The sequence below is a fragment of the Sarcophilus harrisii genome, chromosome 4, assembly GCF_902635505.1.
Source record: "Sarcophilus harrisii chromosome 4, mSarHar1.11, whole genome shotgun sequence".
NCBI classification, from domain to species: Eukaryota; Metazoa; Chordata; class Mammalia; order Dasyuromorphia; family Dasyuridae; genus Sarcophilus; species Sarcophilus harrisii.
This window is the reverse complement of record NC_045429.1, coordinates 421,276,747-421,295,880: the sequence shown is the minus strand read 5'-3', so window position 1 is coordinate 421,295,880 and position 19,134 is coordinate 421,276,747. Positions and strand designations below refer to the sequence as shown.

The following is a 19,134-nucleotide window of genomic DNA, read 5'->3' as shown; positions in this document are numbered from 1 at the left end:
ACAAGCTTTTACTGTGTTTTGAAACTATGCCATATTTTGATTTTAAGCCCCGCACTCCCTGTAGATCTACTTCATAGGTTTCAGAAAGCCCAGAAAATGCCTTTGTGGCCCATAAGTAGCTTTCAATCAGGATATTTTCTTGTGCTTGATGAATTTTCAGTACAGAGAGTTAGCATTCATTGCAGAATCATTGAACACAGACCTGGAAGAGCACTCAAGAGACATCCAATCCATCACCAAGATGCCAGGGAGGCTTCACCTCAACCCCTCCAGACACATAAGTAAACATTTCCTTTGTACAGGTCCATCAGGCAAGGAACGCTCACATCATCAACCATTCCAATGTTTAACACTTTTTTAACATTTTCATAAGTTTTCAGCCCTCACCATGCTATCACACCGGGTAGAACACAATTTACATTTATTTAGTATCTGGAATACATCAGGCGCTGTGCTAAGTGCTTTACCTATATTTCATTTGATCTTCACAACAAATTTTGGAGGTAGGTTCTATTATAATCCCCATTTCACAATTGGGAAAACTGAGGCAAAAAAGTCAAATGACTTGAAAGGAGTCTCACAACTATTAGTCTGATTTTCAACCTCCTGATTATAGCACCACCTAGAGACCTCGCTTTTTCACCATTCCATTTGGACACTAGGCAGATGTGCACAGCTAGCTAACTAGCTGTGTGTTTTTAAAGGCAAACAGATTGAACTTTAATGCAGATTTTCCCAGGACAGCCGGATTGTCAGCAAGAATTTGAACTTTCCTGGCAAATGGCTACAAGTGCCATTTTAGACCAATCCTGAGGTTTCCCTCAGGGCCAGCCCCAAGTGGGTGGTTTTCACTTTACAAGGCACCATACAACCTCCTGTCCCTGGAGACCCCCTTGCAATTGAGACCTGTTCTTCATGAAGCTGTGGTTGTTTCAAGGGGTTCAAACCAGGTGTGCTCCATGTTTCGTAGTTCACCTTAAATATTGTCTAAATTGTGTTACGAGGCTTTAAAATAAAACATTGAACTGTTTGAATTGAATCAGTTTGTTTTCCAAACAATGATTGATTTGGACTCAAGAGACTTGGGGGCAAAGCCCTGCTCTGCCACTTATTAACTATTAAGAAAGGAGATAAGTCTTCTCTTAGTTTCTTATTATCTATAAATTGAAGATTTGGATACTTCCAGTATCTACTTCATGAGGGGCAATTGTGAGGAAAACTCTGAAAACTTTACAGCCCTATATAAATACAAATTACTAAGACCTTGGGAAAATAGATTTAAAGATTAAAAAAAATCCTTGCAAGTCATTGAATCCTAATTTTTTAGAACATATTCAAGTGATTTTGATTCTTGATTTCTTCAATAATTACTTTTTAAAAGAAGAGCTCAATTTTAAAGGAGACCCTCCCATGATTTTTCCCTACTGCTAACTCATCATATGAACCCATAATCAGGTCCATAAGATCTCTAGTTACATTTTGGCATGGTTGAATCCATAAAGTCCTCTCTAGTTAGAGGCAACACATATCCTCACTCTTCCCTACCTATCACCCCCACGTATACTTTTATTTTTTCTCTCCTTCCTCTTTTTCCTGCTTTATTTGGATATTTCTCTTGGTGGAATGGAAAAAAACATAAGGAACAGGGCAAAAAAAAAAGAGAGTCAGGAAAGCCCTGACCGAATGCTGGTACAAATCTCAGACAAGACACAGTTCAGGGGGATGCAGTGTGCCTGGTCATTGTGTCTGAGCCTGACGTGGGTAAAATTGACACCATATGTGCCCATGTGTAATTGCTCTGAGGGACTGGGAGTAGGCTGGGGGGGAGGATTGGGAAGTGGAAAGCAACATGTCAGAACATTTTAGTAACACCTAATTCATCCCGATCTTATAAAATATATCTAATGCTTTCTTAAAAATAAAAGTAGAAAAACTGCTACAAGCAAGATTGTTCTTTGACAGTGAGTGAATGTTGGTAAGAAGATAACATGAACAGAAAGAAATTTGTAACAACTTTTTTATGGTATTTTAAACGTTTATTCGATTTTTTTTTTTGCAGTAAATAAAGTGGTTATGGGACTCCGAGGAAAAGGGCCCAGATGTTAGTGAGTTGTATGAAATGCAGTGGAAACAAGTTGTAAAAAATACAGCCATAAACCAGGTTGTCAATGCCACACATCTGGACAATGCAGCTGTATGTTCCTAGTACTGTCGTCACCCAAAGAAAACTCAATAGCCTTATTTCACCCCAATTAGGCTACATACCAACAGGATCAGCATTAAATAGCAAGGCGAGGGGGGATTGGAAGGCCCATAAGCACAGAATCTTTTCAGGATGCTTTTATCTCTCACTTGAATTTGGTCCCCAATATATAAAAAAGAGGCTAACTCAACTACTCCCATCATTATAAAAACCATATTCTATACCATGAACTAACAGAGTACAGTTGTAAATTCTGGCTTCTTGGATTATTTTTTTTAATGAAAATAACAGCCTTTTCTGCTTCATTAAACTAATTTCTTAAAAATTAGAAGAGTGAAAGTCATAGCCCTTCTTTCTGTACCAGTCTGGTACCATCCTCAGAAGGAGAAGCCTCTGAACTGACTGGAAAAGAATTCAGATGCCAAATAATATGGCTAATTTAGAATTTTTGTTTAATTCATACACTGCAGTGAGTTATCTCAAAGGTTTCTGTTCACACATTCTTTGAATCCATGAATAATAAGCATAGTTCATATTCATATAGTATTTATGATTACAAGGCATTTTATGTGTATTATTTTATTTGAGTTTTATAGTTGAATCCCAGTGTTCATAAGATCATAAATTTAGAGCAGAAAAGAAGCTTAGAGGCCATCATTTCTGAGGAAACTGAGGCACAGAAATTTAAGTGATGTGCCCAGAGTCACAGAGGTAATAGAAATCCAAACCCAAGTTTTCCTAATTCCAAGTTCATTATCCTATTCCTTATTGACTAAAGTTATCTCCTGAAAGATTTTTTTTTGTGGGGAAGAGCATTTTGGGATCCAGCCTTTGATATAGTAGGCATAGGAAACTCCCTATGCAAGTAGTCATTTAACTTGGTTTGTCTTTGTTTTTTCATTTATAAAATAAGCTGCAGAAGGAAATGACAAACTACTCTAGTATCTTTGCCAAAAAAATCTCCCTCAAAAGGTCACAAGAGTCAGATGTGACTAAAATGATGGAATATCAACAACAAAATATGTGTGTATATGTGCAAACATATATACACAAGTATATATGTGTGTGGATGCATATATGTGGATGTGTGTATAGATGAGTTTGTGTATATGCTTGGTTAGTGGTTGTCCGTCATGCTTGAAAAGGACCAAAATGGCAACTATGTTGGGGTCAGGGTACGGTGTGTCCAACTATGACTGATCAGACCAATACAAATTCAAAAGGCTTTATCATAGATTGGACACAAATAGTTCTTTGGACATTTGGAATGGAGATCTCTAAATCTGTGCGAGAGAGGGAGAGAGAGAGAGAGAGAGAGAATGTGGTGCAGTACTTGGCACATAGTAGACCCAAATAAATACTTGTTTCCTTTCTCCTACCACTATGATTTTACAGTTATGCTATGTCATGACCCTGTGGTATGTTCCATAATTCTTCAGCTCCCATTGTGGTGTCAGGCAGGAAGCATTGGATACTAGAAAATATTATGTAATTATGAGTTATTATTCTCAAATTTTTTTTTAAAAAAATCAATTATCATGAAATAGAAATGTTCATTCTCTCTTGGAATCTTGGGAAATGTGGTACCATTGTTCATTCAGCTGATGACTCTTTCCTGCCATAATCATCTCTCTGTCCCCACAGGTAGTAAACGCAGCAAGAGCCATCGTGGCTGCAGGAGAGAAACTTACCCAGCCATTAATTGGGAAACTCATTAAATACCAACTGCTGAATCTCAAACATAAGGATGAGCAACGAAGGGAGATAGAAAGGAAGGTAGGATGGTTGGTGGGGTTTCTGATGGACATAAGGAAGACATGAAACCTAGACATGCTTCTGCAGAGTAAGGTCTACAGCTATCCACTGATTCTCTAATTTTTCCAATTGGGTTATCTTAATATAATTTATTTCTTTGCCATCTTTTTATTATTTTATTTTATATGCTTAAAAACATTAGAGAAGTGTCCTTTAGGCTCTACCAGATAATCAAAGGCGTTCATGAGATACATTTAAGAACCTCTGCATCCAAGGCAATTCATTTTTTCATGATCCCATAGTTCAATGCTACCTTAGTTCATTGGGCTACCTCTTCACACTAATACTTCCTTAGAAACATGAGGTCTCAAAAGGGTACAAAAAGTATCTGATTTCTCAACAACACATACATAGAAAATGGACCAGAGTGGGGGGACTTGGCTTCATGTCCTGCCTCTGTCAATAAGTCACATGCCTTCCTGAGATTCAGATCTTTCTTCTGTAAAAGGCACCCAATTGCCTCTGATCCTGTCTTTTAAAGATAATAACATTGTAGTTGACTGTTTATTCTCCATGCATTTCAGCCAAATTGACCGGCATGCTCTTCCTTGTATACATTACATCTCCAACCTCAGTGCCTTTGCACAGGCTATCCCTACTGCCTAGATTATCCTCCTGCCTCATCTTGATCTCTTGTAATCTCTGAATTCCTTTAGACACTCTCTTACATAAGATCTTTTCTGATTCCCCTCAGGTGCTCCTGTCTTTCTCCCAAAATTCCTTTGTATTTTCTTATACATAATTTATCTATACTTATATATTTGTTTGTCCGCAAAAGAATGTAAACTTCCTGAGAGCAGGCACGGTTTCTTTTTCTTTTATGATTCCATTGGCTAGCACGATGCATTGTACACACTAGTCACTTAATGAATGTGTGTTTATTTGAGGATTGCTAATTCTACCAAAGGGTTGTTTTTCTAGTAATATGTTTAGACAGTCAAACAAAAGGGAAGCTGGAAATATGGAAAGAAAAAAATGAAAGCAAACTCAAAAAGTGGAAAGGATGAGGCAATGAAGAATTAACCTGAATCAAGTCTTATGAGACATATATATGGGGAGGGAAATGGTTTACATTGTATATTAGGAAATATAAAAAAATAAAATAAAAATAATAAAACTATTCCAAACCTTCTACTCTTCTTTGAAGCCTATTAGCTGATGGCAGTTAAAATTGAAACCCAGAGCTCATGATTCAAAATCCTACATTACTTATGTAGTTTTTTGCTGCTCCATTGCATGGCATTTATTTACTAGAATGATATCAGATTTGCACTTCTATACCAAGTTAAAGCTATTTTACAGCAATCCATTTTCTTTTTCTGCTCACGTATTACCTGTCTGGATATTTCATTTGCTTGTGGGGATTTCATTTAATTTGTCTGTGAAAATGGAGCTATGCTTGGCAGAAAGATTTATGCATAGTCCAACAAAACTCTTAAATATTTTTAGCAATGTGATGCCAAAGTGAAATCCATTCACTCATTATCACTACTCAAAATATCTGTACTGTTTGGAGGTCTAGTTGAAAATCTATTTTAATGGCCCAGGGCCATGACAGCATGTTCTTATATAGGCATGCAGTACAAATAGATTTCTATGGGCTTTTTCTCATCTTTTATAAATGGGAAAATAAAGATATCCTCAGTTGGAAGGCATGAAGCTAAGTACTCCAACCTGTGGTGTCTAGCATCACTTATATTTTCACTTACCCCAGGGATGAAAATTAACATTACTAGGTGGCAATTGTAGAGATTCACATTTAGCCTGAATGTTTGGAACCATCTTCTCAATATTTATTACATCCTAGTACTCTCCAAAAAGCAAATAATCTGCCTTTGCAAGTGGTAGATTCCCCCTCCTTCATGTCTTCAAGTAAAGGTTGGATGACCAGTTATCAGTTCTTCTTTAGAGAGGAATATTATTCAGATAAAAATCAGAGCAAATGTTCTCTAAGGGTCTGCAATTCTGTTCCTGTTACTTACTTTCTGAGAGCCATAAATAAATATTTTCTGGGCCTATGTTCTTATTTATATAATGGGGATAATAAAATTTCTATTACTTCTTCAAATCATTGTTGTGATGAAAATACCTTATAATATTCTTAAGTCAGTAGAAAACTTGCTGGAAAAAAAGAGATAAAAATAGAAACTCTTTAAGTATTTTTAGAGTATTTTATACTTTGCATATAATGGGGATAATAAAATTTCTATTACTTCTTCAAATCATTGTTGTGATGAAAATACCTTATAATATTCTTAAGTCAGTAGAAAACTTGCTGGAAAAAAAGAGATAAAAATAGAAACTCTTTAAGTATTTTTAGAGTATTTTATACTTTGCAAAGTATTTTAGACTACATTAATTACCAATTATTACAATGAAATCCTTTAAGCCCAGAGAAGTACAGGTTTGAGTTTCAAATTTCAAAGGAAATGAGTTTTTGATATGTATGGAACTTTGTGGGAAGATAATAACACAATCAAACATGATATCTTTATTAGGCAATTGCTGTAAAGCATTAACCCCAAACCTTAAGTCACAACTATATAAACTGATAAAATTTGATTGATGTGATTAGACATTATCCAGTAAATGAACTTGTTAACATGTAGAAGGATGTGCTACATGAAGAAATGTGGTACAGGAGAATAAAAGTTAGTTTGCCAATCTATATTCAAATCCTACATTGCAATTGCTCTTTTACTTCTGTGGTTTCAACTGAGTTCATTTTTATTGTGATATGAATTTTGTAAGAGAACAATATATTCATGAATATATCCTAGGTATCTATATTACATAGACATGAATTTTTCAGGCAATTCATCAGTTAGCTTTTGCCTTGCCAAGATAAGTGCTCTCACCAATTATTGTTTATGCTTTCGAAGTGACACATTTGTTTTTTACTTTTATCCCTAAATTTCAATTTAATTATAGTATAAAAGTAATGTGTTCTTTCTACAATGTCAATTCCTTTTTACTTCATATATTGTTTATATATTTTAAACATATGTAATATATACCATATAATTTATAATATATATTCATATATTATTTTTGCCTGTCAAAAACCATAACCCTTAAGTATATTCTAAAATATTTTACTTCATCTGAGAATGTAACTTGGAAAAGAAATGAAACCAGCAAAAGAAAATGGTGTCTTTAAAAAAGAAATATATCCACAAGTGATTAGCTATTTTACATAAAGAGACAGCCCACTAAACATAGTTTTGAAATATAGTTGTGTGGATGTATGTATACATATGTGTTTATAAAAGTAACTATATATGTGCATACACACACATATATATATAAGCATATAGACATAGATAACAACGTAGATATAAACACAGACATGTACATATTCATAGTCATAGTCATTTACATAGACATAGACATAGCCATAGATATATTCATACCTGTGTGTAGATATAGCTCTATTCATAGATGTAGCTAGTTACAAAGACATAGCCATAGACATAAATATGGACATAATTATAGATATATTCATAGATATAGACACACACAATAAATGCTTTTGGATTGGAATACATTTCCATTTTGTTTCCCTCCAGGTGAATTCAGAATGCTCACAGATTAAATAACGGTCTTTAGTAAAAGAGATAAATTAATTCTAATTGTTTTGCTTTCTAATTAGTAAATTTCATCAAAAATCCCAAGCTGAAATAATGCTTCAGTGTGAAAGTTGCTTGATTTGGATTCAGAGAACCTTTGCATCTCTTCTCTATTCCTGCCTGTGGCTTTATTATGCATTTCACTCTCATCTCTGTGGAACTTAGTTTCCTCATCTATAAAATGAAAAAGTAGAAAGAGCTAGATGATTTTTGAGGTGCCTTCCAGCTCTGACTCTATGAGCCCAGGATCTATTTCCCCCCTCACTGGTTAGAAATCAGTTTAAGGAAGACTGAAGAATTCTTTCTCTGACATACTCAAATACCATACATTTGACTGAATTAGAGACAAAGAAATATCGCAGAGAAGAAAGGAGGGGGGGTGCTGATAGCTATTTCTTCAACCACTCAGAATCCTGCAATTTGATAATACATCACAGCTATAACCATGAATGATCCAGAATCTCCACAGAAAGAAGCTGGAAAAGAAATGAGAGCCACTTTCCCAGACGTTTTCCAGTTTGGTTCAGTGGAAACCCCCGAAGCCTGGAAACTAGCCAACACAATGCCATTTTTTAAAAAATCTTTTTCTTTCATTTGTTTGAAAAGAAAAGCCATAGGGACATACCAGGAAATTACAAACTGGTTAGTTTTGATTCAGTTGTGGTTAAAATATTTAGAAACTATTTTTAAGAAATCAAACAAAGAAAGGACAAGGGACTTTATTTGGGGTGGGGGGACCAGCATGATTTCAGGAAAGGAATAACTTGCTTCAGTAACTGATTGGAATTCTTAAGAGATAGGGTAAAGTCCCCCTTCTTTGCATGGATTACTGAGCCCAGGATATTATTGTCATGATTCCCAGTCCTGAGTAAGCTATAAAAATAGGACTAAGGAGAAAAAAAAATAAACCACTACCAGAGATGCCTATTTTGTTCATCTGTAAAGTAGATGTAATGGTATTTTCTTTCTTAAATGGAATTCTGGATAATTAATTAGAATTTTGGACGAATTTTGGAAGAGATTCAATTGGACATAAGAATTTGAAATATAAAAAGTTATATCTTCATGCCACAAAATAATTACAGTTGTTGTATCATGAAGTATAGGAGTTCAGAGTAAAAAAAAAAAAGCATTGGCCCTAAAGTTAGATGTGGATTTAAGACCCAGTTCTGTCTCATATTAGCTTTGGAACTGCAGGTAAAATCACTTAAACCATTCAACTTCCTCATTTATAAATGGATGTAGGGAGAGAAAGAGAGAGAATGAGAGAGAGAGAGAGAGAGAGAGATAATGCTTGAACTGGCAACTCCCCAACAGGGAAAGAGCTATACTAGAGAATTGTTAATGATGGCTATTAATAATGGTTTTGCTATTGTTAATGTTGATCCACTAGAAGTAGAGCTGGTATGTTTAATCAATCAGACATTTATTTACTTGTCTTTTTGTTTAGTTAGTTATTTTTTAAAGAATTAATTTGTCCAATTTTCTCAAAGTACAGAGTTTATTCATGGGCTGTTCCCATCACTAATTGGAGCTAACAAACTCTATAAGAAATTATTGGAAGAGATGTACTCTGAATGATATCACAGATATATTGGAATATATGTGGAATAGACCTAAAAATAATAATTTATGTTCAAATTCAGTGAGATCCGTAGTCCTTCTATACTGAACAGTGTCTCTTTAATGGAAAATCTAGGTATTTATCAGATATTCTAATGACATGGAATCCATTGAATTTAAAGAGATAACTAATGGGGCTGAGGACAGAAGCCCATTCCTATCCTGGTACTCCAATACTTCCTACATTAAATCTTTCCTTGTTCTTTTAACTTCTAGTGCTGTTTTACCTGGCATTTATCTCTATTCTGTATATACCTATGTAATTTGAGGGGTTAATTGAATGAATTATACTGCTCCCTTGTAGACCACACACTTTATGCAGTTGAGAAAATTCTAAGTTAAAATCCTAGCTATATTCCCCTGGACAAGACATTTGACCATGTTTGCCTCAGTTTCCTCATCTGCAAAATAACTGAAGAAGGAAATGGCAAACCACTTCAGCATCTTTACCAAAGAAAACCCCACAAGGAGTCACAGAGAATTGGACACAACTGAAAATGACTAACAAATCCATAAATCGGTTTTTACAGCATAGGGAAATTTCAGAATACTTTGGTAGAAATTAACTCACACTGACAAAATCACAGGCATTTGAATTTTATAATAGATGGTGATACAATGGATAGAGAGTTGGGGCTGGAATAAGGAAAACCTGAATTCGGATCCAGTCTCAGAAACTTATTAGCAAGCAACGTGACCCTGATAAAGTCACTTAGTCTCTATTTACCTCAGTTTCCCCAATTGTAAAATGAAGTTAATAACAGCATCTGCCTCACAGGACTGTTGTATCAAATGAGATAATATTTGTAAATGCTTACCTAATATGATGACTGGCATATAATAGGCATTAAATAAACCCTTCCTTCTTCTCTTCTTTCCTTTTGTTTATTCATTTCCTTCCTTTTTTCTCTCTAAAAGTAGGACCTCTGATTTTACTAGTCTAGGGAATGTACATTCTATCTTCTGTTCACTTCTCTCTGCAACATATAGTCTTAGAATTGCCTGGAACTCCCAGAGGTTGTCTAGAGTCTCACAATGTGTGTCAGAAATGGGATTATGAACCATCAAATCTTTCTGGCTCCAAGGCTGTGTCTCTATTCACTACACTCCATTTCCACAGAACTTTGGTGCTATACCAAACACATACCTCTCAATAATCTTGCCAGACACTGTAAACCAAGTCGGCAAAAGCTATCGGGCCTTCCTGGTTTTTTACCTAGGATCCCTAAAAAGACTTTTAAAGTTCCCTTCCCTGAAATATTTCTCCTAACTAGTCTAAAATTCTTCATTCAGTCTCTCAGAAATTCCACTCATGTGAATTTCACTTGGATTAATAGGGACCCTTCTGGAATATGAATTGTATCTAGGACCATATGGCTCTTAACTCTGTGATTCTTGGCATATACTTCTATAAGAATTCATACTTTTAGTGGGAATTAGTTGATCATATTATTTGTCTTATAACTCTTAGTGAGATCAGTTTCTGGAAGATGGGGAGTTTTTAATTAGAAAAATAGAGCAGATGAAGGAACGGAGAGGAAGACAAGTTTTGAAGCAAAACTTGTGGAAGAATGGGGAAAGGAAGATCAAAACCTGGCATTACAATTGTAAAGCAACTTACTGAAGGCTAGAATGACAATACCAAGCATTCAGGAGAGTAAAAATTTGGAGAAGTATTATAATTAACCAAGTTCCACGTTAAACAACTATGAGGTCAAAAGAAGAGGGAGGGTTAAGATAAAATAACTCAGTTCTATTTTCGAAAGATTTATTAGCTTCCAAGAGTCTTTTAGTTAAGAAGCTTCATCAACTTAGTGCTAATGTACATGCCCAAATACAGGGACCTACCCAGAGGTTCATTCATGCCATAATATCAATCTATTCATACATACATACAGATTGTACTTACCAGATGTAGTGGGCTGGGGGCTGGGAGAAGCAACCTTAATGACATCGTGGAGAAATGGAATTCTTGAAGAGAGTTCAACAGCTGCAGATTACATATCATGGCATCCTTTTTCTTTATTCACTGATTTTTTTAAAAAAAAATGCAGTGTGTGTTGTTTCTGGCTCACAAATGGGTACAAACTTTTTCTCATGGTTCCTCTCTCCTTCTTGAGTGTACATTTGGGAAAAAGGAGATGACTTCCTGCTTTAATAACTGGTATATTAGGAAAGATGTTTTCCTTTTCCTGGTGGGCTTTATCTCTATTTCATTCCTACTGTGAATCTGCATCCACCTCTCCCTTCTTATTTTCTCTTTAGTCGATATTCACACCAGCCAATAATCATTTGGACAATTCTTCCTTAAAGCAGACTTTGACTTGATTCTTGAAATCACTACTTATTTTATGATTGAATAGATTTAATATAACCAGATAAGCTAGCTAAAGCAATAGAATATTAGTGAAAAATTATTTTCACCTTTATCTCTCAGATCTATGGAGAAGGAAGAAATTGTGGCCAAAGAAGAACTAGAGGACATTATGGAATATAATATGGATAGTTGGATTATATTAAGTTAGAAGGGAAGCAATAAATAAATAAACTGGGGGGGAAAATTTCCATCCATTCTGATAAAGGCCTCATTTCTAAAATATATAGAGAAGTGACTCAGACTTATAAGAATTCAAGCCATTCTCCAATTGATAAATGGTCAAGGATATGAACAATTTTCGATGAAGGAATTAAAACCATTTATATATGTATATTCACATATATATATATATATACATATATATATACATGCTCTAAGTCAGTATTTAAATTCAAATTAAGACCACTCTAAGGCACCATTGCACACCTTGCAGATTGCTTAAGATGACAGAAAAAAAATGATGAATGTTGGAGGGGATGTGGAAAAACTGGGACACTAATACATTGTTGGTGGTGCTGTGAAATGATCTAACTGTTCTGGAAAGCAATTTGGAACTATGCCCAAAGAGCAATCAAACTGTGAATATTCTTTGATCCAGCAGTTTCTCTATTGGACCTGTATTCCAAAGAGATCTTAAAAAGGGGGAAAGGGCCTATGTGTGCAAAAATATTTGTAGCAGCAAGAAACTGGAAACTGAGTGGATGCCCGTCAGTTGGAGAATGGCTAAAATGAGTTATGGTATATGAATGTTATGGAAATTATTGTTCTATAAGAAACAATCAGCAGGATGAATTCAGAGAGGTCTGGAAAGTTTTATATGAACTGATGCTAAGTGAAAAAAGCAGAACAGGAGAACATTGTACATAGCAACAAGATTATATGATGATCAATTCTGGAGGACATGGCTCTTTTCAACAGCAAGGTGATTCAGACCAGTTTGAAAGGTCTTGTGATGAAGAGGGACATCTACACCCAGAGAGAGGACTGTGGGGACTGAGTTTAGAATACAATATAGTATTTTCACCTTTTTTATTGTTGTTTGCTTGCATTTTGTTTTCTTAATCCTTTTTTCCCTTTTCGATCTTATTTTTCTTCTATAGTATGATAATTGTGGAAATATGTATAGAAGAATTGCACTTGTTTAACATATATTGTATTACTTGCTGTCTAGGAGAGGGGGTGAAGGGAAGGGAAGGAAAAAAATTGGAACACAAGGTTTTACAAAGGTGAATGTTGAAAATTATTTATGCATATGTTTTGAAAATAAAAAGCTTTAATGAAAAAAAATTACTATCACTTGAGTTTACTCCTGTGTTGATCATAAAGAACAGTGTGCCATAATGGATAAGAAATGGATAAAAAGGCTGTCCTCATAGCCACAAAGACCTGTCTTTAAAGCCTCTATTTCACTAACATTGACTGGATGATCTGGACAAGTCACTGTACTTTGCACCATTCTAGGCAGCTCTGAAAAACTGAATTGAATAGAAGATGCCAACTTTTATGGAAATATTTGCAATTTAAAATTCCTAATGTACAGGGCCAATCACATTAATTACCTACTAAAAAGCCTTCAATGGCACTTTAAAAAAATACAGACTCTTTAGCCTGGCCTTTAAACTTCTCCAGGATCAATTCCAATTACCTTTTCCAATCTTAATGCCCATTTTCCCTTTCATACAATCTATATTCTCTGAAAGTTTGAATATTAGCCAAGTCTTTCTCAGATTTTATTTGCTGTATTGTTTCTAGCTATCTCCAAAACATAAATCTACCTGTTTATCTCCCTGACCTAGAATACATAATCTCTTAATCTCTTGCTTACTCTCTTGCTAGTTTCAAATTATTTTTTTACTAAATATAAATTTACTTTAAATTACTTCCTACAAAATAATTGACAAGAGGGAACTTCATTTAAAAGTAAATGTTTTAGTCAATCTTGTATTTTTCCTCTTAGAAGTTCTGCAAGCTGAGTTTTATGTCTCTTCCAAATACATTAACTGTGTTACCTTGGATAAATTCCAATTCAACCTCCCCATGCCTCAATTTCTATATTTGGGATTAAAAGCTATTTTCAAAGCATATCAGAGAGAGGGTGCTTTTTTGCTTTTCTGGAGCTTTTCATAAATTTCAGGGGGAACCTATCATTGGTCTGTGTAGGAGAAGAGCTTTGTGATCTGAGAAACCAAAAGGGCAAGAATTTGGTTGAAAGTTAGCATTTTTGACAAAACTCAAATTATAGTATCCTTTAATTAAAGACCAGTGTCCTTTAATTAAAGAGCAAAGGAAAGAAAATATGAAAGGCATCATGATGAAGTGGAAAGCATTGTCCTTGGAATCAGGAAATTCTGGGTATGCACTTCTGACACCTGCTGGCTGTTTGGCACAGATTATTTGTGATCAAATTCTCAGACTTCTAAACCAGGAGGGTAAACCAGGAGTCCATGTAGCCCACCAGATTAAAATGTAACTGGAAAAAATTTAACCAAAAAATGTAGTGAAATATAGATAACGTTAAACTGTGGTTTTCATAGTCAATATGTGGCCAGAAGAGATCCTGCATACAGCATTCAATGAACCCTGTTTATATTTGAATTTTCGGAGAAATGGTAGAAAAAAATCCCTTAGTAAAACACATTGTTCCTTAACAGTTCCCCATAAACAGTGAAATCACCCACCTAATTCTTAGTTGCTAAGGAGTAAAGCAAAAAGTTTTGTGCCATAAAATTCAAGATTTACGGATCAAAATAAACCTCCCTTCCTCTACCAGGGGTCCTCAAACTTTTTAAATAGGGGGCCAGTTCACTGTCCCTCAGACTATCAGAGGGCCGGACTATAGTAAAAACAAAAACTTTATTTTGTGGGCCTTTAAATAAAGAAACTTCATAGCTCTGGGTGAAGGGGATAATCGTCCTCAGCTGTCACATCTGGCCCACGGGCTGTAGTTTGAGGACCCCTGAGTCTATACTCTCTCATTCCCACCCCTAGATGGGTTATTCTATGACTCTATGGCTTTATATCAACAACCCTTAACTTATTTTTGCATGTAACACAGTATTATTCTTCCCTGTGATAAATTAAGATACACTGAACATTTCATCTGATTATAGAGTTGAAAGATTTAAGTATCTTCAAGAATTGCTGACCCTAACCAGCTAAGCTAAACATTTCACATCATCATAGTAAAGACCAATCCACTCCATGGTTCTGGGACAAAGATCTTACTTTTGCAGTATCATTAAAGTTGGCTTTCTGATATATTGTGGTGTGACTTGAGGAACAAAGGATTAATTATATTATCCTAAAAATACCCCTCTGATGATCTAAAAATCAGATTTATCCCTTTGAATCTTAAATTATAGGACCTAATATAAATTAAATTTTGAAAGAAGCTTAGAGGCTATTGTCAAGCTTAACTCCTTTATTTTATATTTTAGATGAGAAAATTTAGTTTGAGAGATGTTGAATGACTTGCCCCCAGGAACATAGTAGATGTCTGGCTCAGGAACTGAAGTGGGGTCTTTCCACCCCTTAGGGATGTTGGGAAGATCAAATGAGATAACATTTAAAAGTACTTTATTACACTGGGAATGGCAGTTTCCTCTCACCATACTCCCTATTTCAGTTTAAGTTTACAAAACTTGACATGTTAAGGCTCAACAAGAGGGAGCTGGAAGACTATCGTCACCTGCCAAGGTGATGGAAATTTCCAAAATCCTCAGACTGTGCAAAACCAACACCAACACCTAGCTCAGCCCCAGGACTACTGGAAGACAGTTTTCTTTCTTTCTTTCTTTTTTAATTCTTTTTTTAAAATTATAATAACTTTTTATTGACAGAACCCATGCCAGAGTAATTTTTTACAACATTATCCCTTGCACTCACTTCTGTTCCGACTTTTCCCCTCTCTCCCTCCACCCCCTCTCCTAGATGGCAAGCAGTCCTATATATGTTAAATATGTCACAGTATATCCTAGATATAATATATGTGTGCAGAACTGAACAGTTCTCTTGTTACACAGGGAGAGTTGGATTCAGAAGGTAGAAATAACCCGGGAAGAAAAACAAAAATGCAAACAGTTTACATTCATTTCCCAGTGTTCTTTCTTTGGGTGTAGTTGCTTCTGTCCATCATTGATCAATTGAAACTGAGTTAGATCTTCTCTTTGTCAAAGAAATTCACTTCCATCAGAATACATCCTCATACAGTATCGTTGTATATAATGATCTCCTGGTTCTGCTCATTTCACTTAGCATCAGTTCATGTAAGTCTTTCCAAGCCTCTCTATATTCATGGAAGACAATTTTCTTACAATATTAACTTACAAAGTACTGAAGAACTTCTGGACAGAAAGTATACAAAAATACAAAGTCATATTGAAGTATAAATTTTTTAATTTAGTATTTTCCCCAACTACATGTAGAAACAATTTTTAACATTCATTTTTAAAACTTTGAATTCCAGATTCTCTGTCTTCTTTCCTCCATATTAAAGTATATAATGGAGAGAGTATGCCTACACATTCTGAAAAACACGGTATTATTCACTGTGCAAAAAAAAAGAATCACTGGAACAAGGCAGAGTTGAACTTGGCAAAGAAAATACTAGAGAGCATCCCAAATGCAGAAGACCCCATGCTATTGGAATAAGAAAAGAGTGAAAAAAATATGATTGATTTGATAAATTGTTCAAACTTAGGATAAGAATTCTGTCAGTGGTTCTTTAAGCTTCTCAACTCAGAATTCCTTCTTTGAATCACCTCAAGAAGAATGATGACCATAATTCTTCTGCAATGAGCAGAAATTAAACCTTTTTTTTTGAGGGGTTGAGCCAATATATGTATATATATGTATGTATATGTGTATACACATATATCACATAAAAAATTCTTGAGCAAAAAGGAGTCATAAGTAGAAAAAGTTTAATATATACTACATATATACATATGCATATAGATATAGATATGTGTAATTAAATAAAAATTAAATTAATTCTTTAGAATAGAGCTTCTTAAATTTTTTCTACTTATGACTCCTCTTCACCCAAGAAATTTTTATGTGATATATATACTTTTATGTTTTATAGAGATAGATAAAATAGATATGCAAATCAAAAATTTAATAATAACAAAATAATTTTGCAACTCCCACATTCAGTTATAAGGTTCCATATAGGGTTTTGAACCACAGTTTAAGAAACTGGGCATTAGGACTGTTAGGCAGAAACTGCTCTGAAAAGCAGAAAATGCTATGTAAGACATGGGTAATCACTGAACAACTGTTAATTTCTGTGATTCCCTAGTTCTGTGTTCAGAGCACACTGTATATTGTTGGAATTAGTGCTTTTCAAAGTGATGATGACCAAATTCTCTCTCTTTCCAGGCACTGGAAGAAAAACTAAAGGCAGAAAAGGAAAAAGAAAAAATGAAGATCAAGGCTGCTGGAAAGGAGAAGAAACCAGTTAAAGGGAAAGGAGGAAAAGGAAAGGACCAAGGAGATTCAGCACACTCACTGAAAAAAGAGAGCAAGTTGAAACGGCGGGGAGAAGAGGAGAAAATAAAATCATTCATCGGTCTGTAAGACATAATGAATTTTCATGGGTAATGTTCATCTTTTTTTCAGGTCCTGTAAAATAACTGTCAGCTGATGACGTTGGGTATTTTTATTCTCTCTGTACACACTTTGGTTGATTCCTATTAAGACTGTAGTACAACAAAACTCGCACACTTCATTTTTGTCTTCTGAAACTAATGCTTCAACCAACATGAAGGACTCTAAATTTATATTTGTTTTATTTTGTTGGGTTCAGCTTATCATTCTAGCTTGTTATTATATTTCTGCCACGCACTGTGCAGCCTTATGCCTTTATCACATTTGAGGAGTATGTCCCATTGAAATAAATGATAAAAATTTAGAGCACCACAGATTGTATACATTCCTCTAGAGACTTTCCTCTAAATTAACAGAAGTGATGAATGACTACTCTTCAGATCTGGGCAATTTAAGCCATTTTGGATACAGTTAACCATACATCACCTAGCCCACATCTCTCCATCTTCTCCACTACAATGGCATGAGAGACTAACAAGAAATTTAAGTGTGGGCATACCAGATCTTTAGCAATAAATACTATTTAAATAACCTTAAGTGCCTACCACATGCAAAGTCCTGAGCCCTGGATACTAAGACAAAAGCAAAAGTTTAGTGCCTTCAATAATACTGAGGAAGAGATTGGTTCATATGACTGAGGGGAAATTGGTTGCAATGAGTCATCTTGTGCTTTTCTTGGGGTCAGAGTCTTCAGTTTTGGCTGTCCAGGCAATTTAAGAGTTCAGCTATTTCTCAGTTGGTTGGTAGTTTGCCCCCATACAAATTTTCAGAACAGCTGAGTTTGTCCCCAAAGGGAGCTTTTATTTGTGGAAGCAGAAACATGATTGAGAATTAAGGAAAAATTCAAAGGTTAATTAATGCTCCTAACCTACATCCAGCCTGAAGGAAGGAATGGACTTTTGATTTCTCTGCCAGTTCCAATTGAGTGATTCTATTATTCTGGGACCTTGATGATAAAGACATGAAAGCTGTTAGGTAACTGACTGACATAGTTCTAACTCCCTAGAATAAGAAACAAGCATCTTACCAAGAACTCCACTGACTCACTAATGGATCCAGGAAAGATTTTCTTTTCCATTCTTGTGGTGTTCTCTTCTTTTTTATAATATACGATGGTTCTCTGGGAGCAGGTTTCTCAGGGGGCTTCTGGAAGCAGCCTTAGTTTCAGTTCAGATCAATAATCACCTCAAATGCAGCCAGGGATTAAAGCACAGTCCTTTACTGTCTTCCAAAATAACCCGGTAAACTTTCTTTGGTTCTGACAGCTCTTGTTGCTAGTCCTTGCCTTTGCCTCTGTCTCTAACAGATTCAGCTTCTCCTCTTCCGAATCCCCAGTTCTTCCCAACGGCAGTCTCTAGCTTCTCTAGCTCCTCAACTGACTCCTGCTTTCTCAGTCTCTTCAAGTCTCTTGACTGAAGCTCTAATTGCTTCTTATATATGATCTCTTAAAGGTGTGAACCCAAAGGTTAACTCTTCCTCTAAGAGAGTGGGATTGTGGGAGGTGTAAACTTGTGAATCTCATACTGAATCCTGAAATCTCCCAAACGTGTGAACTAATATGTGAACTCTCAAAGGTGTAAACATAAGCATTGGTTCTACCAATTCTAGTGACAACACCTTGTAAGGATTCTAACACATTCTTGCAAGAGTGGGTGTCTAAACTAATAGACACATCTTTGAAACTCAGAAACATGGCTTTTATTCTTTGTCTCAAAACAATCTCTCCAGTTTCCCTTGGTGACTGGATACTACAGAGATTACAGCTTATTTGAAGAGCTTAACCCTCTTACATGGGTAAGAATCCCCATCCCTGATTACATTCCCATTTCCAACATTTTGGTGAACCTAGCCCTTATTTTTTAACTCTTCCCTCAGCC

The 19,134-nt window shown here is 35.3% G+C and overlaps 1 protein-coding gene across 2 annotated transcripts in view; it reads left to right on the top strand.

The window, feature by feature from the left end:
- SPAG17 (sperm associated antigen 17) overlaps positions 1–19,134 on the top strand; it is a 236,943-nt gene that overhangs the window by 69,082 nt on the left and 148,727 nt on the right. For both annotated transcript variants that reach the window (XM_031967380.1, XM_031967379.1), the window contains exons 4-5: positions 3,848–3,979; positions 17,030–17,219. In XM_031967380.1, coding sequence (XP_031823240.1) covers positions 3,848–3,979; positions 17,030–17,219 — 322 coding nt within the window. The remainder of the gene's footprint in view (positions 1–3,847; positions 3,980–17,029; positions 17,220–19,134) is intronic.